The following is a 17,628-nucleotide window of genomic DNA, read 5'->3' as shown; positions in this document are numbered from 1 at the left end:
TTTATGTAAACAAGTTACATATTGTGTTGACTTTGTACCGATGTTGGTAATGTTATAATTACATGTATCCACAACAAAGTACTGTGGAAGTTGGAAATATGAAATAGAAACAGAAAATATAGGTATATAAATGTCCACCATTACTGAAATGTTTTTGTGAAATAGCTTCCCAAATACTCTGATATCTTTTCAACAGTGCATTTGATCTAACAACTTCTAAAAAAAACTGCATTGATCAAAATATCATTGATCATGACCATTCACAATTATTTTTATATAACTACAAAATTATGAGTAGTGAAATTGGTTATTGTAGGATTTTACATGTACTAAGAAATGAGATAACAATATTTCAGAGACAGTATAATCCTGTTATGGTGAAAGGAAAGGCTGGTTGGTGTAGGGAATGCTGAATGACTAGTGAAATTGAGGGTTTGGTTCAGAAATAGAAGGAAGCATATGTCAGGTATAGACAGCATAAATGGACTGAATCCTTAGAAGAGTATAAAGGCAGTAGGAGTACAGTTAAGAAGGAAATAAGAGGGGCAAGAAGTGACATGAGATAACTTTGGCAAATAGGGTTAAGGACAATTCAAAGTGTTTTTACAAATACATTAAGAGCAAAAGGATAACTTAGAGATCAGCAAGGCGGCTGTTGTGTGGAGCCGCAGGAGATCGGGGAGATACTAAACAAGTATTTTGCATCAGTGTTTACTGTGGAGAAAGACAAGGAAATATAGAATGTGGGAACATAGTTGGTGACATCTTGAAAAATGTCCATATTACAGAGGGAGAAGTGCTGGATGTCTTGAAACGTATAAATCCCCAAGACCTGACCAGGTGTACCCTAGGACTCCGTGGGAAGCTAGGGAAGTGGTTGCTGGGCCCCTTGCTGAGATATTTGTATCATCGATAGTCACAGGTGAGGTGCCGAGGACTGGAGGTTGGCTAACGTGGAACTACTATTTAAGAAAGGTGGTAAGGACAAGCCAGGGAACCATAGACTGGTGAGTTTGATGTCAGTGGTGGGCAAGTTGTTGGAGGTAATCCTGAGGGACAAGATTTACATGTATTTGGAAAGGCAACGACTGATTAGAGATAGTCAACATGCCTTTGCGCATGGGAAATCATGTCTCACAAGCTTAGACTCATAGAGATGTACAGCATGGAAACAGACCCTTTGGTCCAACCCGTCTATGCTGACCAGATATCCCAACCCAATCTAGTCCCACCTGCCAGCACCCGGCCCATATCCCTCTAAACCTTTCCTATTCATATACCCATCCAATGTCTCTTAAATGTTGCAATTGTACCAGCCTCCACCACATCCTCTGGCAGCTCATTCCATACACGTACCACCCTCTGCGTGAAACAGTTGCCCCTTAGGTCTCTTTTATATCTTTCCCCTCTCACTCTAAACCTATGCCCTCTAGTTCTTGACTCCCCGACCCCAGGGAAAAGACTTTGCCTATTTATCCTATCCATGCCCCTCATAATTTTGTAAACCTCTATGAGGTCACCCCTCAGCCTCCGATGCTCCAGGGAAAACAGCCCCAGCCTATTCAGCCTCTCCCTATAGCTCAAATCCTCCAACCCTGGCAACATCCTTGTAAATCTTTTCTGAACTCTTCCAAGTTTCACAACATCCTTCCGATAGGAAGGAGACCAGAATTGCACGCAGTATTCCAACAGTGGCCTAACCAATGTCTTGTACAGCTGCAACATGACCTCCCAACTCCTGTACTCAATACTCTGACCAATAAAGGAAAGCATGCCAAACACCTTCTTCACAATCCTATCTACCTGCGACTCCACTTTCAAGGAGCAGTGAACCTGCACTCCAAGGTCTCTTTGTTCAGCAACACTCGATAGAACCTTACTGTTAAGTGTATAAGTCCTGCTAAGATTTGCTTTCCCAAAATGAAGCACCTCGCATTTATCTGAATTAAACTCCATCTGCCACCTTTCAGCCCATTGGCCCATCTGGTCAAGATCCTGATTGAGTTTTTTGAAGAAGTAACAAAGAGGATTGATGAGGGCAGAGTGCAGACATGATCTATATGGACTTCAATGAGGTGTTTGACAAAGTTCCCCGTGGGAGACTGGTTAGCAAGTTAGATCTCATGGAATACAGGAAGAACTAGCCATTTGGATATAGAACTGGCTCGAAGGTAGAAGGCAGAGGGTGGTAATGGAGGGTTGTTTTTCAGACTGGAAGCCTGTGACCAGTGAAGTGCCACAAGGATCAGTGTTGGGTCCACTACTTTTTGTCATTTGTGTAAATGATTTGGGTGTGAACTTAGGAGGTATAGTTTGTAAGTTTGCAGGTGACACCAAAATTGGAGGTGTAGTGGACAACGAAGAAGGTTACCTCAGATTACAACAGGATCTTGATCAGATGGGTTAATGGGCTAAGGAGTGGCAGATCAAATTTAATTCAGATAAATGCGAGGTGTTGCATTTTGGGAAAGCAAATCCTAGCAGGACCTATACACTTAATGGTAAGGTCCCAGGGAGTGTTGCTGAACAAAGAGACTTTGTTGTGTAGATACATAGCTCCTTGAAAGTGGAGTCGCAGGTAGATAGGTTAGTGAAGAAGGCGTTTGGTATGCTTTCCTTTATTGGTCAGAGTGTTGAGTACAGGAGTTGGGAGGTCATGTTGCGGCTGTGCAGGACTTTGGTTAAGCCACTGTTGGAATATCGGAAGGATGTTGTGAAACTTGAAAGAGTTCAGAAAAGATTTATACGCATGTTGCCAGGGTTGGAGGATATGAGCTATAGGGAGAGGTTGAGTAGGCTGGGGCTGTTTTCTTTTGAGTTTTGGAGGCTGAGGGGTGACCTTATGGAAGTTTATAAAATTATGAAGGGCATGGATGGGATAAATAGGCAAAGTCTTTTCCCTGGGGTGTGGGAGTCCAGAACTAGAAGACGTAGGTTTAGGGTGAGAGGGGAAAGTTATAAAAGAGACCTAAGGGGCAACTTTTTCACGCAGAGAGTGGTGCGAGTGTGGAATGAGCTGCCAGAGGAAGTGGTGGAGGCTGGGAGAATTACAACATTTTTAAGGCATTTGGTTGGGTGTATGAATAGGAAGGGTTTGGAGGGATATGGCCGGGTGCTGGCATATATTAGGTTGGGATATCTGGTTGGCATGGACGAGTTAGACCAAAGGGTCTGTTTCCGTGCTGTGTATATCTATGACTCCGTGATTCTAAATGCTAAAGCTACTCAGTATTTAAATAGATTCATAGAGTCATAGAGATGTACAGCATGGAAACAGACCCTTCGGTCCAACCCGACCATGCCGACCAGATATCCCAATCCAATCTAGTCCCACCTGCCAGCACCTGGCCCATATCCCTTCAAACCCTTCCTATTCATATACCCATCCAAATGCCTCTTAAATGTTGCAATTGGACCAGCCTCCACCACTTCAGCTTATTCCATACACGTACCATCCTCTGTGTGAAAAAGTTGTTCCTTAGGTCTCTTTTATATCTTTCCCCTCTCACCCTAAACCTAGACTGAGAAAGGAAACGGGGTCACCCAGAGGAAACCCATGCAAAGACATGGAGAAATGCAAACTCCACACACAGTCCCCCAAGGGTGGAATCAAACCCGGGTCCCTGGCACTATGAGACAGCAGTGATAACCGCTCAGCCCGACATAATGAATAGGAGATATAAAGAATTGCTATATTGAAGCAGACTTTCAAAGGTTACAAATTCTGTACTGTAAAAGCAAAGTAAAGGAGTTTCACCATCTCTCAGAATCTGTTCTACTCAGTTCACCTGTAGAAGAAACCTCCAACTACTTGACTGAAATGCCAACACAAAATTATTTGCATAAGCAATTGTTGCAATGATGTTTGATGTATTTTGATCGATCTATTGTACTAGTTATTATATGGTTTGTAAGAGATTATATAATTACTTTAAAAATGTTGTTTATTTATTCTGGTCATTATCCAGATCATTTTCATTGCCCTATGACTGAAATACGTGATTTTGGGATTTCTTTCAGAGATAGTTACAAAGATCTATGTGAACAGTAATATCTTTTGCTTCTCTCTCAGAGATTCAGTTCCTAGTAGAACATGATGTTAATTCTATGTCACTCAAGGAGATGAAACATTTATGGAACGTAGGAATATAATCTTGCCCTTGCAACTAAAGTGTATTATGCTTAACAAACACATTATTTAGTTGGTAAAAAAAAATTGCTCTGTATGTTTAAATGAACAAGTACTAATATTTTTGTAGTACTTAAAATAATTTTGTTCATGTCAATCTGTAAATAAAACTTGCATTGCTTGTATAGTAACTAAAGAAGTTGGAAGAAAGGTTTTTTTTTAGTTTAATGATATCTCTGCTCTTTTCCTTCAACAGGAAAGAAACATATTTTAATGTACTTTAATGGACTAATAAATGCTAATCCTGTGTTGTAATGTTACCATGTACAACCTTATAAAGTTAATTTGAAATACAGTTCTTTCTACAAAAGGAGCCACTAGCAGAATGACAAACTATTGTTCCATGTTTTGTTTGTTTCTTCACAGTCTCTGGATGGATTTGTATTTGCATTAAATCAAGAAGGAAAATTTTTATACATCTCTGAAACTGTCTCCATATATTTGGGTCTGTCACAGGTAAGTAATTCAATTTTCCAGTTGTAACATTTCTGCCATGAACTGTACACAAAATCAATGCAGAATATTCAATAAAGCAAACCGATTGTGAATATAACAAAGTAATAAAAAATGGAGATTAAATATATCAAATTAAAATATTGGTATTTGTTTTATGCTGAAATCCTTCTGAGGAAGGGTCATTAGACCCGAAACATTAACTCTGATTTCTCTTCACAGATGCTGCCAGACTTGCTGCACGTTTCCAGCAATTCCTGTTTTTGTTTGTGATTTACAGCATCTGCAATTCTTTTGGTTTTTACTAAAAGTCAGTTGAGTATGTGAAATTTGAATGGAAAATCCTACTCAAAATTAGTTCTTCATTTTGAAACTTACATTATAAGATTCAAAATGAAACAGAATTATCTTTAAATATAGTAACCTTTTCAAAGAAAAGGTCAATTTAGTGTACAATTAAGAAAAGGGACCATAAAATGTAATTACAATGCAAACAGAACTTCAAGAGCAAGGCAGATATTCTGTAATATGACTACGTCCCAGATTAAGTAGGTTGTAGTCAGAGGTGGTGTTTAACTCCAGCGTGGTTAGATAGAAAACTGTATAGGAAGGCCATACCGGGTGTGCGGGGGAAGCCTTAATCAATTTTAACAGCTAGTCCTCCCTTAGATCAGCAAACCCCACCCCAAAATGAGCATCCTGAGACATGTTGCAGGTACAACACAATATTGGATAGCCTGCATCAAGGTGTGTGTGTGTGTGTGTGTGTGTGTGTGTGTGTGTGTGTGTGTGTTTACGCTCAGGGTGGTTTTGGTGTTTCGGGGAGAGAATTCAGAAGGATGATAATGCCCTGGATAGTAATGGCCAAAAATACTTTTTTTGAGTCTAAATGTACACTCTGATTGTTTTTGCTCTTACTGAGCTTGAAAGTCTTCTACTTTTCATCTGCTTGTTTGACTGAAGTTGTCAATTGTGCGGATGTTCTATGCAACTGGTTGTAAAAGCCTCCAGATTGTTGGCGACCAGATGTAGAACAGAAAATGCACTTCAGGACTCTGGATTTCCTTATGTTTGGAGTGATGTGGGAATTGACCAAAAAGTTTAAACTACTGATGGGCAAAAACCCTGCTTCGCAGTACACATTGAGATTGTCTCTGCTTATATCTCCTACTGCATCTAGTCAGCCTACAATATTGAAGCAAAGTAAAGCCATTCAGCTAATCGAGTCTGCTCCGCCATTTGATCATGGCTGATTCATTTCACAACCCCATTCATTTGCCTTCTTCCTGTAACCAATTATACACTTACTAATCAAGAATCTATCTATCTCTGTCCAAATGCACTCAATGACTTGAACTCCACAGCCTTGTGCAGCAATGACTTCCATAGATTAACCACCCTCTGGCTGAAGAAATTCCTCCTCATCACAGTTCTAAAAAGTCATCCCTTCATTCTGGGACTTTGCTCTTGGGTCCTCGTCTCTCCTACTAGTGGAAACATCTTCTCTGTGTCCACTATATTCAGACCTGTCAATGTTCTCTAAGTTTGAATGAGATCCTCATCCTTCAGAAATTCTTGAGTACAGACCCAGAGTTCACAACCACTCCTCATATGACAAGCCTTTCATACCTGGGAAGATTCTGCAAACCTTCTCTGGACCCCTCCAATGCCAACACATCCTTCTGTTGATCCAGGGCCCAAACCTGCTGTCAATATTCCAAATGTAGTCTGAGCACAGTCTTGTACAGTGGTAGCAGTACATCCCTGCTCTTGTAGCCCAGCCCTCAAACTGAATACATTTGCCTTTCTAACTATCGACTGAATTTGCATGTTAATCTTTGTGAGAATCTTGAACTAACAATCCTACATTCCTTTGTGCTTTAGATCTCTCGAGCATTTCCCCAATAAGGAAATAGTCAGTGTCTCTATTCTTCCCATCAAACTCACACTTTTCAACCTTGTATTCCATATGTCACTTCTTTGCTCAGTCTCCTAGCCTGTCGAAGTCCTCTGCAGCCACCCTCCTCCCTCAAAACAGCCTGTGTCATTTGCAAACTTAACCATGTCCTCAGTTCCTTCAGATCGTTGTTAGTTCCAATACTGATTCCTGTGGAATTCCACTAGTCACCGGCTACCATCTTGAAAAAGATCACTTTATCCCCACTCTCTGCCTTCTCCCAGCTAACTAATTCTCTATCCATGCTAGTATCTTGCCTCTGACACCATCAGGTCTTATCTTGTTTAGCAGCTTCCTATGCAGCACCTTGTCAAAGACCTTCTAGAAAACAAAATAGATCATGTTCACTGGCTCTCCTTTGTCTAACTTGCTTCTTACCTCCTCAAAGAATTCCAGATTTATTGGGCATAGCCTCCTCTTGATGAAGTCATGCTGACTCAGCCCTGTTTTACTAAACACTTCCGAGTGCTCAGCAATCTCATCCTTCATAATGGATTCTCAAATCTTACCAATGACAGAGATCAGCCTAACCAGCCTATAGCTTCCTTTCTGGATTAGTGGTGCTGGAAGAGCACAGCAGTTCAGGCAGCATCCAAGTAGCTTCGAAATTGACGTTTCGGGCAAAAGCCCTTCATCAGGAATAAAGGCAGTGAGCCTGAAGCGTGGAGAGATAAGCTTCCTGTCTTCTGCCTCCATCCCTTCTTACATAGGGTTATCACATTAGCCATTTTCCAGGCCTCTGGAATCGTCCCTGACTCCAGTGATTCCTGAAAGATCACTACCAATGTCTTCACAATCTTCTTACCCATTTCCGTCAGAACACTGGGGTGTGGTCCTTTCAGCTTCACTAGCACCTTCTCCTTAGTGATGGCCACGACATGCACCTCTCCTCCCTGACTCTCTTGAAGTTCTGGTATGGGACTGGTGTCCTTCACTATGGAAACTAATGTAAATCATAGAATCCCTACAGTGTGGAAGCAGGCCATTTGGCCCACCAAGTCTACACCGACCCTGTGAAGGCCCTTACAAAGGCTCCATCCCCTACCCTATCCCTGAAATCCTGCATTTCCAATGGCTAATCTACCTATCCTGCACATCTCTGGACATTGTGGGAAACTTAACATGGCCAATCCACCTAGTATAATTGGACTGTGGAAGGAAACCAGAGCACCCGGAGGAAACACATGCAGATGCTGGGAAAAGATGAAAAATCCACACAGTGAGTCACCAAAGGGTGGAATCAAACTCAGTCCCTGGTGCTGTAAGGCAGCAATGCTAATCTCTGAGCCAACGTGCCTTCCCACAGTGTGTACCTATTCAGTTCTTCCACCTTTTTTTTGTTCCCCTTTACTAATTCCAATGATCCAATATCAACTCATGCCTCTCTCTCTTATTTTTCCAATGTCTAAAATGCTTTTGCGATCTTTTTTATATAAGTAATAGCTTACCATCATGTTTCATCATCTCGTCCTTATTGCTTTTTAAAATTTCCTCTGCCTAAAGATCTTCACCATATTGTATGTTTTTTTCCTTTTGATTTATTCTGTCCCTGACTTCCCTTATCAGCCATAGTTGACACATCATCCCTTAGTATGTTTTCTCTTCTCTAGGAAGCATAGCAGAAAATCATCCCAATTATGCCCAGAAATCCCTGCCCTTGCCACTACACACTCTTTGTGCTCGGCTTCCCTTCCATTCTGGCCATCACCTCTGTCATGTTTTTGTAGTTACATTTCCTCAGTTATAATACCGTTACATCTAAGTCCACTTTTTCCCTTTCAAACTGCAGGGTGAATTCTATCATATTTTGGTCACCACCTCTCAGTGTTCCTTCATCTTCACCTCCCTAATCAGGTTTACCTTTCTTACGTGCCTTTTCTATCTCTTCCTTTATTTTCTGCCCCATATCCTGACTACAGCTAGGAGCCTGTACATAACACCTACCATGATCTTTATTCATTTGCAGTTCCTCAACTCTCCCAAACAGATTCTATGTCTTCTGACCCTACATCACTTCTTTAATTTCATTGCTTACTAACAAGGCAGCCTCACCATCTCTGCCCATCTGTCTCTGTTTGTGATAGGACTTGGATGTTTAGTTTGCAGCACTGATCCCCTAGCAGCCATGTCTCTGTGATACCTACAACATTGCACCCGCCAATTTCAATCTGCACAGCAAGCTCAGTTACCTTCTTTTGTATATTGTGCCAATTTAAGTACAATACCTTCAGTCTTCAATTAACTGCCCACCTTCACATAAATATTCCTTTTCTGCTGTGCCTGAAGTTACATTCCTAATTTTCTTATCTCTTTACTAATTTGTATGTGGCTCAGTTAAAAATCCAGAGATTATAACCCTTGAGGTCCTGTTCTTTAATTTTGTTCCTAATTCTTGATATTCCCCAAACAGGACCTCTTGTCGGCCCCAACATGGACCACAACAATTGGATCTCCCCCCTCCCACTCCAATATCCTTTCAAGCCACCCAACTATTCCCTATTCCAAACTGTCGCTTTGACCTTCTAATTATCCCTAATCAAATACAACTACCCCTCGCAACTACATAACTATTACCCGATCCCTCAAACACCCACTGACCACCTGACTACTCCCAACATGACTAGCTCCTAGTTCAATCCAGCTAACTTGCTGATATATGACATTTTAATGTTTTCCACTTCCTTGGTCAGAGTTGTCAGTTATGATTAAGCTAGTGCAAAAGTCTCTCCAACAAGGATTGGATTCCATTCAAAATTTACTTAATATCAGAGATTCTCTTTCCTTTAAATGATAAAATAAGGTTTATTTATTTGATTGAATTGAATGATCTATTACTTTCCAATTCTTGCTCTTTTTTCTTATTTTTCAATATCCATCTTTTTCAACAGTTTTTTTTCATGGAATGCTACTACTTTTGCAAAAGGATAATTTGTTTCCAATCCCTAACTACCACAAGAAAGTGCTGCTGTCATCAGCCACTGCAGTTTGATGTAGGTGCACCCACAGTGCTCTCGGGGATGGATTCAGTTCCAGAAATTTAGTTCTGTGACAGTGAAAGAAAATAGATGTTCTTATTTTTGTTGAAGATGGAGCTACACTAATCCAAACAAGTGGAGAGTATTAAAAACCGAAAGATCTGCAGATGCTGTAAATCAGAAACAAAAACTGATATTGCTGCAAAAGCTTAGCAGGTCTGACGACAGCATTCTGTGAAAAAAAATCAGAGTTAACATTTTAGGTCTGGTGACCCTTCCTCAGAAGATTGTTTACCCTAAAATGTGTACCATGTAGATTGTGGATAGGCTTTGAAGAGTCAGGAAGTGAATTTCTGGTTTTTTGGTGAACTGTAACTCCCAGTATATTGATGGTGGGAGATGAGGGTAGGTGGTTTGATTCGGTCCTTTTGGAATTGGTTATTGCCTAACATTTGTCTGACGTAAATGTTACTCATCATTTATCAGCCAATATTGTCCAAAAAGTGAAAGAACTGCAAATACTGTAAATTGGAAACAAAATTTAAAATTTCTGGTAAAGCTCAGCTGGTCTGGCAGCATCTGTGGAGAGAAATCACGGTTAGTATTTCTGATCAAGTGAGTCTTCCTCGGAACTGAATATTGTCTAGGTCTTGCATGTAAACATTGTGCTTCAAGGAGTAGCTGCTGAGTTCCGTATTGAATAACTATTTTTGTGAAATGTTTTCATTGAAGTTCTCTCTCCTTTACACTTCTGTCTTTAATCCTAAAATTATGCACTATTGTTTTAGATTCATCAGCCAGTGAAAATATTCTTTGCTATTTATTTTATCAATAGGGGTGTGGAACCCAGCAGTTAATATGGCAGAGGAATACCAAGGTGCACAGAGAATTGGGAAAGACAGAAAACAGTGAATAGGAAATAATAATGTTTCAGTTGGATGGGTATCGTACACCTGGCCCAATGAAGGGCAACATTTGTTACTAAATATTGCAGTATAGCTATTTAGGAAAGACAAGGAAAGAAAGAAAGGAGGAAGGAGTGACAGTTTTGATTAAGGAGAATGTTTCAGTGCTGGGGAGAGAGGACTCCCAGAGGAGTCAAGGACAAAATCTATTTGGTTTGAGCTAAGGAACAAATAATATAAAATATAGGTCACATTTAAAAGAATTGCAAGGAAATTTTGCAAAAGTGTAAGAATTAAGGAGCAGTAACAATGGGAGACTTTAAGTATCTGAATATGTATTGAAATAATAGTCATGTGAAGGGCAGGGAAGGGTAGGAATTCTGACTGTGTGTTCAAGTGAATTTTCTACATCACAATGCTTCCAGCCCAAAGAGAACAGGGGCATTGCTGGTTTTAGTTCTTGGAAATGAGTTTGAGCAAGTAGATCAAATGACAGAAAAATATTCAGGGGCCACTGATTTATTGTTTCAAAAAGTTTAATTTGTCCATGAAAAGGATGAGGAACAATCCACAGTAAGAATAATTAATTGGAGGAGTGCCAACTTCAGTGGCATGGTAATGGATCTTCCCAGATAAATTGGAAGAAAAGTTAGGTGGTAAAAGCAAGAGTGGGACCAAAAAGGTGAATTAAGTGTGGAAGCACTGAGCATGTCTGAGATATTAGATTAGTACTGTTGATACCTGTTTGAGTCTGGCAACTACCATCTGCTGTCTGAGTCCATCAGGTACTGGCTGCAGCTTCTGGTGTGTGCAGAGAGGAGAGTCAATTCTTATAACTTTCCAAGTTACTTTATTAATGTATTAAACCATACACTTATCTCATATGTGTTCTTTTACAAACTAGAGCTTTTATGTTTTCCCACAAACTGATTTAAAAACCTATTTATACACCAACTCCCTGACACTCCCTGAGCAGTCACAGAACACTAAATAATACCCAATCTGGTTAGCTGTTTTGCTACTGTTGAGGAGGGCTGACGTTGGCCAGACACTGCTCTCTCTCTCTCTCTCTCTCTCTCTCTCTCTCTCTCTCTCTCCATGTCCCTGATGTAGGTCAGATTTGCGAGTGTTGGTCTCCGGAGTTATCGCTGCCTGTATGCCTCAAATATCTTCTTTCATACTCTTTCCTTATCTTTCTTGGGTCATGGTGTCTTTTTCCCATTGGCTCAGGCTCAACTGATAATCACATGTCTGTATCTTATTGCTCCAGACGAAGGAGCTAGGTAGCATTTCCTCCTCTTTCTTACTTTTTCTGAAGAAAATGGTTGTACCAAGCAATACTTGGACTCATGGCATTCTCAGCTCACAAGCTGTTTTCTCTTGCATCATACAGAGCTTTCCTAGTCCCTGTCAGCAACTGGTACCTCTGTGTCTCTACAGCCTTTTGACTAACATCTCACTTTCAGGAGCATGTCTCTGACTGGTCCCCCCTGTCTCTCTCTGTGCAGCAGCCTGGCTAATAGCACTGTGCATCTGTCCTCACCAAGGAATAAAATTCTTGATGGTTCATGGTGAAAGATGAGGTTAGTCAAGTCACTTGGTTGGTTTAATGAGGTGGTGTTGGATAGAATGACTAAAGTTTACTCCAGGCACAAGGGCTGGAGGAGATGCATCCAAGGATATTTGAGAAAAGTGAGAGTGAAATTGTGGAAGCGGGAGCCATAATTTTCTAATTCTCTTTAACTACAGGATGGTCCCATTGAACTGGAGAATTGTTGATTAGTTCAGGATAGCAAATATAAACTTATGAAGGAAATATTGTGTTCAACTAACTTGCTTGATCATTTTGAAGAGGTAAAGAAAGGATTGATGACATGGACTTTCAAAAGGCATTTTGTAAAATGCCGCACCACAGATTTGTAAACAAAGGTTATAAATACTTGCAATAAAAGGTAAAGGAGAAACATGGACATGAAATTGGCTGAGAGACAGGAAGCAGAAAGACTAATGGTGAAAGGTTGGCTTTTAAACTAAAGGAAGATTTATAGAGAAGTGTCTGAGCTTGTAGCAAGCCATTAATTTACAACAGAGGACCATACATCCAGCAGAATGTCAAGCTTCAAGTGATTTGAGGTATGATGGAGCATGAAATCTTTTTAGTGTCATGTCACATACTATGATGTAATGTTAATATCATGATCATATTCCTGCAAGTTAGGCTGTCAGTAAGGAATAACATAAGATTGAAGAAGCTGGGTCTATTATCCTTGGAAAAATAGAGATTGAGTGGTGATTTTATGGAAGAATTAAAAATCATGAGGAGACAGACGGAATAAACACAGGAACTGTTTCCATTAGTGGAAAGCTTGAACCAGATGGCACAGATATAAGTTAATTGGCAAAAGAAACAGTGGTAGTATAATCAAAGCTTTTTTGACGTCAAGTAGTTAGGATCTGAATTGTCTGACAGTATCTGGATGGTAGATCCAATCCTGGTTTTCAAAATCAAATTGGATCCTTATCTGAAAAGGAATAACATTTAAGGCTCGAGGAAAAAAGAAATTATTGTTGCAGAGAGTTAGCGCACGAAAACAGGCTGAATGGCCTCCCTGTTCTATCAATCCATAAAACTGATTCAATATTCGAAAGAAAAGTCTTTCATCATAGTTAATACCTTCTCCTAGACTCATAGAGTCATAGAGATGTACAGCATGGAAATAGACCCTTCAGTCCAACCTGTCCATGCCGACCAGATATCCCAACCCAATCTAATCCCACCTGCCAACACCCGGCCCATATCCATCCAAACCCTTCCTATTCATATACCCATCCAAATGCCTCTTAAATGTTGCAATTACCAGCCTCCACCACATCCTCTGGCAGCTCATTCCATACACGTACTACCCTCTGTGTGAAAAAGTTGCCCTTTAGGTCTCTTTTATATCTTTCCCCTCTAACCCTAAACCTTTGCCCTCTAGTTCTGGACTCCCCGACCCCAGGGAAAAGACTTTGCCTATTTATCCTATCCATGCCCCTCATAATTTTGTAAACCTCTATAAGGTCATCCCTTGGCCTCCGACGCTTCAGGAAAAACAGCCCCAGCCTGTTCAGCCTCTCCCTGTAGCTCAGATCCTCCAACCCTGGCAACATCCTTGTAAATCTTTTCTGAACGCTTTCAAGTTTCACAACATCTTTCCGATAGGAAGGAGACCAGAATTGCATGCAATATTCCAACAGTGGCCTAACCAATGTCTTGTACAGCTGCAACATGACCTCCCAACTCCTGTACTCAATACTCTGACCAATAAAGAAAAGCATACCAAATGCCTTCTTCGCTATCCTATCTACCTTCGACTCCACTTTCAAGGAGGTACGAACCTGCACTCCAAGGTCTCTTTGTTCAGCGACACTCCCTGGGACCTTACTGTTAAGTGTATAAGTCCTGCTAAGATTTGCTTTCCCAAAATGCAGCACCTCGCATTTATCTGAATTAAACTCCATCTGCCACTTCTTAGTCCATTGGCCCATCTGGTCCAGATCCTGTTGTAATCTGAGGTAACTCTCTTTGCTGTCCACTACACCTCCAATTTTGGTGTCACCTGCAAACTTACTAACTGTACCTCTTATGCTCGCATCCAAATCATTTATGTAAATGACATAAAGTAGAGGACCCAGCACCAATCCTTGTGGCACTCCACTGGTCACAGGCCTCCAGTCTGAAAAACAACCCTCCACCACCACCCTCTGTCTTCTACCTTTGAGCCAGTTCTGTATCCAAATGGTTAGTTCTCCCTGTATTACATGAGATCTAACCTTGCTAATCAGTCTCCCATGGCAACCTTGTCGAACGCCTTACTGAAGTCTATATAGATCACATCTACTGCTCTGCCCTCATCAATTCTCTTTGTTATTTCTTCAAAAAACTCAATCAAGTTTGTGATACATGATTTTCCACGCACAAAGCCATGTTGACTATCCCAAATCAGTCCTTGCCTTTCCAAATACATGTACATCCTGTCCCTCAGGATTCCCTCCAACAACTTGCCCACCACCAAGGTCAGGCTCACCGGTCTATAGTTCCCTGGCTTGTTTTTACCACCCTTCTTAAACAGTGGCACCATGTTTGCCAACCTCCAATCTTCCGGCACCTCACCTGTGATTATCGATGATACAAATATCTCAGCAAGAAGCCCAGTAATCACTCCTCTAGCTTCCCACAAAGTTCTTGGGTACACCTGATCAGGTCCTGGGGATTTATCCACCTTTACCCGTTTCAAGACATCCAGCACTTCCTCCTCTGTAATCTGGTCATTTTGCAAGATGTCACCAACTATTTCCCTACAGTCTATATCTTCCATATCCTTTTCCACTGTAAATACTGATGCAAAAGTTTCCATTGTTCCAATTTTAAAAAAAACCCAAGGTCTCTCAAGCTGTTTACTTTATAGGCTTTGAATAGACAGGTCCACACCTCTGTCTTAAACCTGTCTTAAAAAAAAACACAAAATATACCTCTTGAAGCCATAGTATTGTAACAAAAGAAATAAGAGTGAATTTACATTTACACTTACATGACACCTTTCATGTCCTCAGGATGTCTCAGTGTTTCTCAATCAATAATTTACCATTCAAAATTTACAATAACCATCTTGTTATTGCATTCATTGTCATTTTATCTAAAATACAAAATAAAATTTAATTTTTTGGGACAAAAACAGAAGTTGCTGGAAAAACGCAGCAGGTCTGGCATCATCTATAGAGAGAAATCAGAATTAACGTTTTGGGCTGAGTGACCCTTCTTCATTTCTGAGGAAGGGCCATTCAACCTGAAACATTAACGCTGATTTCTGTACACAGATGCTGCCAGACCTGCTGAGCTTTTCCAACATTTTCGTGTTTTTGTGTTTGATTTGCAGCATCCCTGGTTCTTTTGGTTTTATTTAATTTTTTGTGAGTTTTTTTAACCAGTCTTTAATCTGTCCCTAGAGATCTCTCTGCATTTTCCATTTTTGGGCTTTTTCAATTTCTTGCTACTTCTTTTCTGAAGTGTTAAATGTATCTTTGTTAAACTGCATTCATAAAATATTAGCCATTTTCTATCCGATCTGTCATCACTGTAGTCTCCTGCATTCTTCCCAATTTTTATCTAATTTTAACATCACCCATATACTTTTGTTTTATCTCTTTGGCAATCCTTGGGACAGGAGATTTCGACTGGCTTCAAGTTCCTCGTATCAGAACCAAATTGAGGTCCTAGTCTTGTGTCTACCAGCAGAAATGTTGGCTCAGTGACATTCCTGGAGAGGCTCTGATGTTGTTAGCCCAGTCAGAAGATCAGGGCAGCACGGTGGCTCAGTGGTTAGTACTGCAGCACTCATAGTGCCAGGGACCCAGGTTCGATTCCAGCCTCGGGCAAATGTCTGTGTGGAGTTTGCACATTCTCCCTGTGTCTGTGTGGGTTTCCTCCGGATGCTCCAGTTTCCTCCCACAATCCAAAAGTATGCAGATCAGGTGGATTGGCCATGCTAAATTACCCACAGTGTTAGGTGCATTAGAGCGAAATGGGTCTGGATGGGTTGCTCTTTGGAGGATCAGCGTGGGCTTGTTGGGCCAAAGGGCCTGTTTCCAAACTGTAGGGAATCTAATCTAATCTCTGAAATCCCATCAGGAGAGTGAGAAGGAAGGGTAAGTTCAAAACAAATTTCAGAGGGGCCAAGCAGACAGACTTCTCCAAGCAGAAAGTGAGCTCCTATAAATCATTTATTTACTCCTAGCAGAAGCCTCCTTCCGAGGCTGGAAGACAAGTGGCCTCCCAGACTGCCATAGGAGGAGCCCCACAATTAAGCTGATGGCCTCCATATGATGATGAACTGCTCTACTGTCAGCTTGAAATGTCCCTAACTGAGGCCCCAAATTGGCTGCCAATTGTCTTGAGGCAGGCAGCCACTGTGCATGCGGGACTAAAGTCTATGAAACCTTCCTATGACTTCCACACCATTTACTCAGCCCTGGATAATTGTGCCATTACGGCCCCTTTTCTTTCCATCTACATAATATTCCCTGACTTTGTTTCTATTCATGTGTTTGTTAGCTTTAGATTTGAATCCAAAACATTCCCACATTCTACCCTTTGTAAACTTGAGTTAATCAAAATTCTGCTGCCTCTGCTTTAAAAAGTGGGCTAGCTTCTGTTCACCTGTTACCTTTGTATTTAGTGAACTACACTGGTTCCCAGTCAAACAAAATCATGATTGTAGAATCTTCAACTGTTTTTCCAAGTCCATCAATAACCACATCCCTCCCTATCTGTAATCTCATACAGCAACAAATCCATTTGCAATACATTATCTATTTCTTGAGCATTCCAATTATAATTGCTTTCAGATACCTAGGACGTAATATTTAGAATTTCCCCTATATTTTCCCCCTTGCATATCTCTATTAAAACCAACAGCCTTAATCAAGCTTTTGATTGTCTGATCTAACATCTCTTCTGTGGCTTTGTCGTATTTTCTTATTCTGCTCCTGTCAAATGCCTTGAGATGTTTTGTTACAAGTGCAAGTAAGTATGTTATTTAGGTGAATATCAATATCTTTGTATATGTGAATATACATATACATTGTGCAGATGGAGAACAAGCAAGTCCAAATTCAGATACTGATAACTGCCACTTGGGAATGTCTGTTTGTTCCTACTCTGTGTTGTCTGTGCTTTTACCATTCCTCAATCCATGTTATTAGCTTTCATTTTATGCAATAAGCCCTTATCTTTGCAGTGAGTCTCTTGTGCAGAATTTTGTCAGTCTTTTTGAAAGTTCAAGTACTATCTATCACTTCTACTGTATTCCTCCCACTGTCAGTCTCCTAAGAAATTATCTTGAAAAATTCTATGCAATTAACCAGGCATACCTTGCCCTTGACAAATTTATGCCTACTATCCCTCAGTAGTCCTTTTTATTCTCACTATTGACTGATCTTATTCCTTTGTTCTGGCCCAGACCAGACCCCCTTAAAGTGCTCAGAAAATAGTTTTGGCCTAACTTTTTCTTATTTTAAAGATAAGCATTGCATTCCAGATGCAATTTGATTGGTCAAACTACCAGATTTGAAGCAAAACTCACCTTATTCGCACATTATAGAGAAAATACA

At 40.6% G+C, this 17,628-nt stretch overlaps 1 protein-coding gene across 7 annotated transcripts in view; it reads left to right on the top strand.

Moving 5' to 3' along the window:
- npas3 (neuronal PAS domain protein 3) overlaps positions 1-17,628 on the top strand; it is a 1,321,930-nt gene that overhangs the window by 877,369 nt on the left and 426,933 nt on the right. For all 7 annotated transcript variants that reach the window (XM_072568956.1, XM_072568955.1, XM_072568959.1 and 4 more), the window contains one exon: positions 4,556-4,645. In XM_072568956.1, coding sequence (XP_072425057.1) covers positions 4,556-4,645 — 90 coding nt within the window. The remainder of the gene's footprint in view (positions 1-4,555; positions 4,646-17,628) is intronic.

Source organism: Chiloscyllium punctatum, chromosome 4 (genome assembly GCF_047496795.1).
Source record: "Chiloscyllium punctatum isolate Juve2018m chromosome 4, sChiPun1.3, whole genome shotgun sequence".
NCBI lineage: Eukaryota > Metazoa > Chordata > Chondrichthyes > Orectolobiformes > Hemiscylliidae > Chiloscyllium > Chiloscyllium punctatum.
Note: the sequence above shows the minus strand (reverse complement) of the source record. Positions and strands in the feature narration are given on the sequence as shown.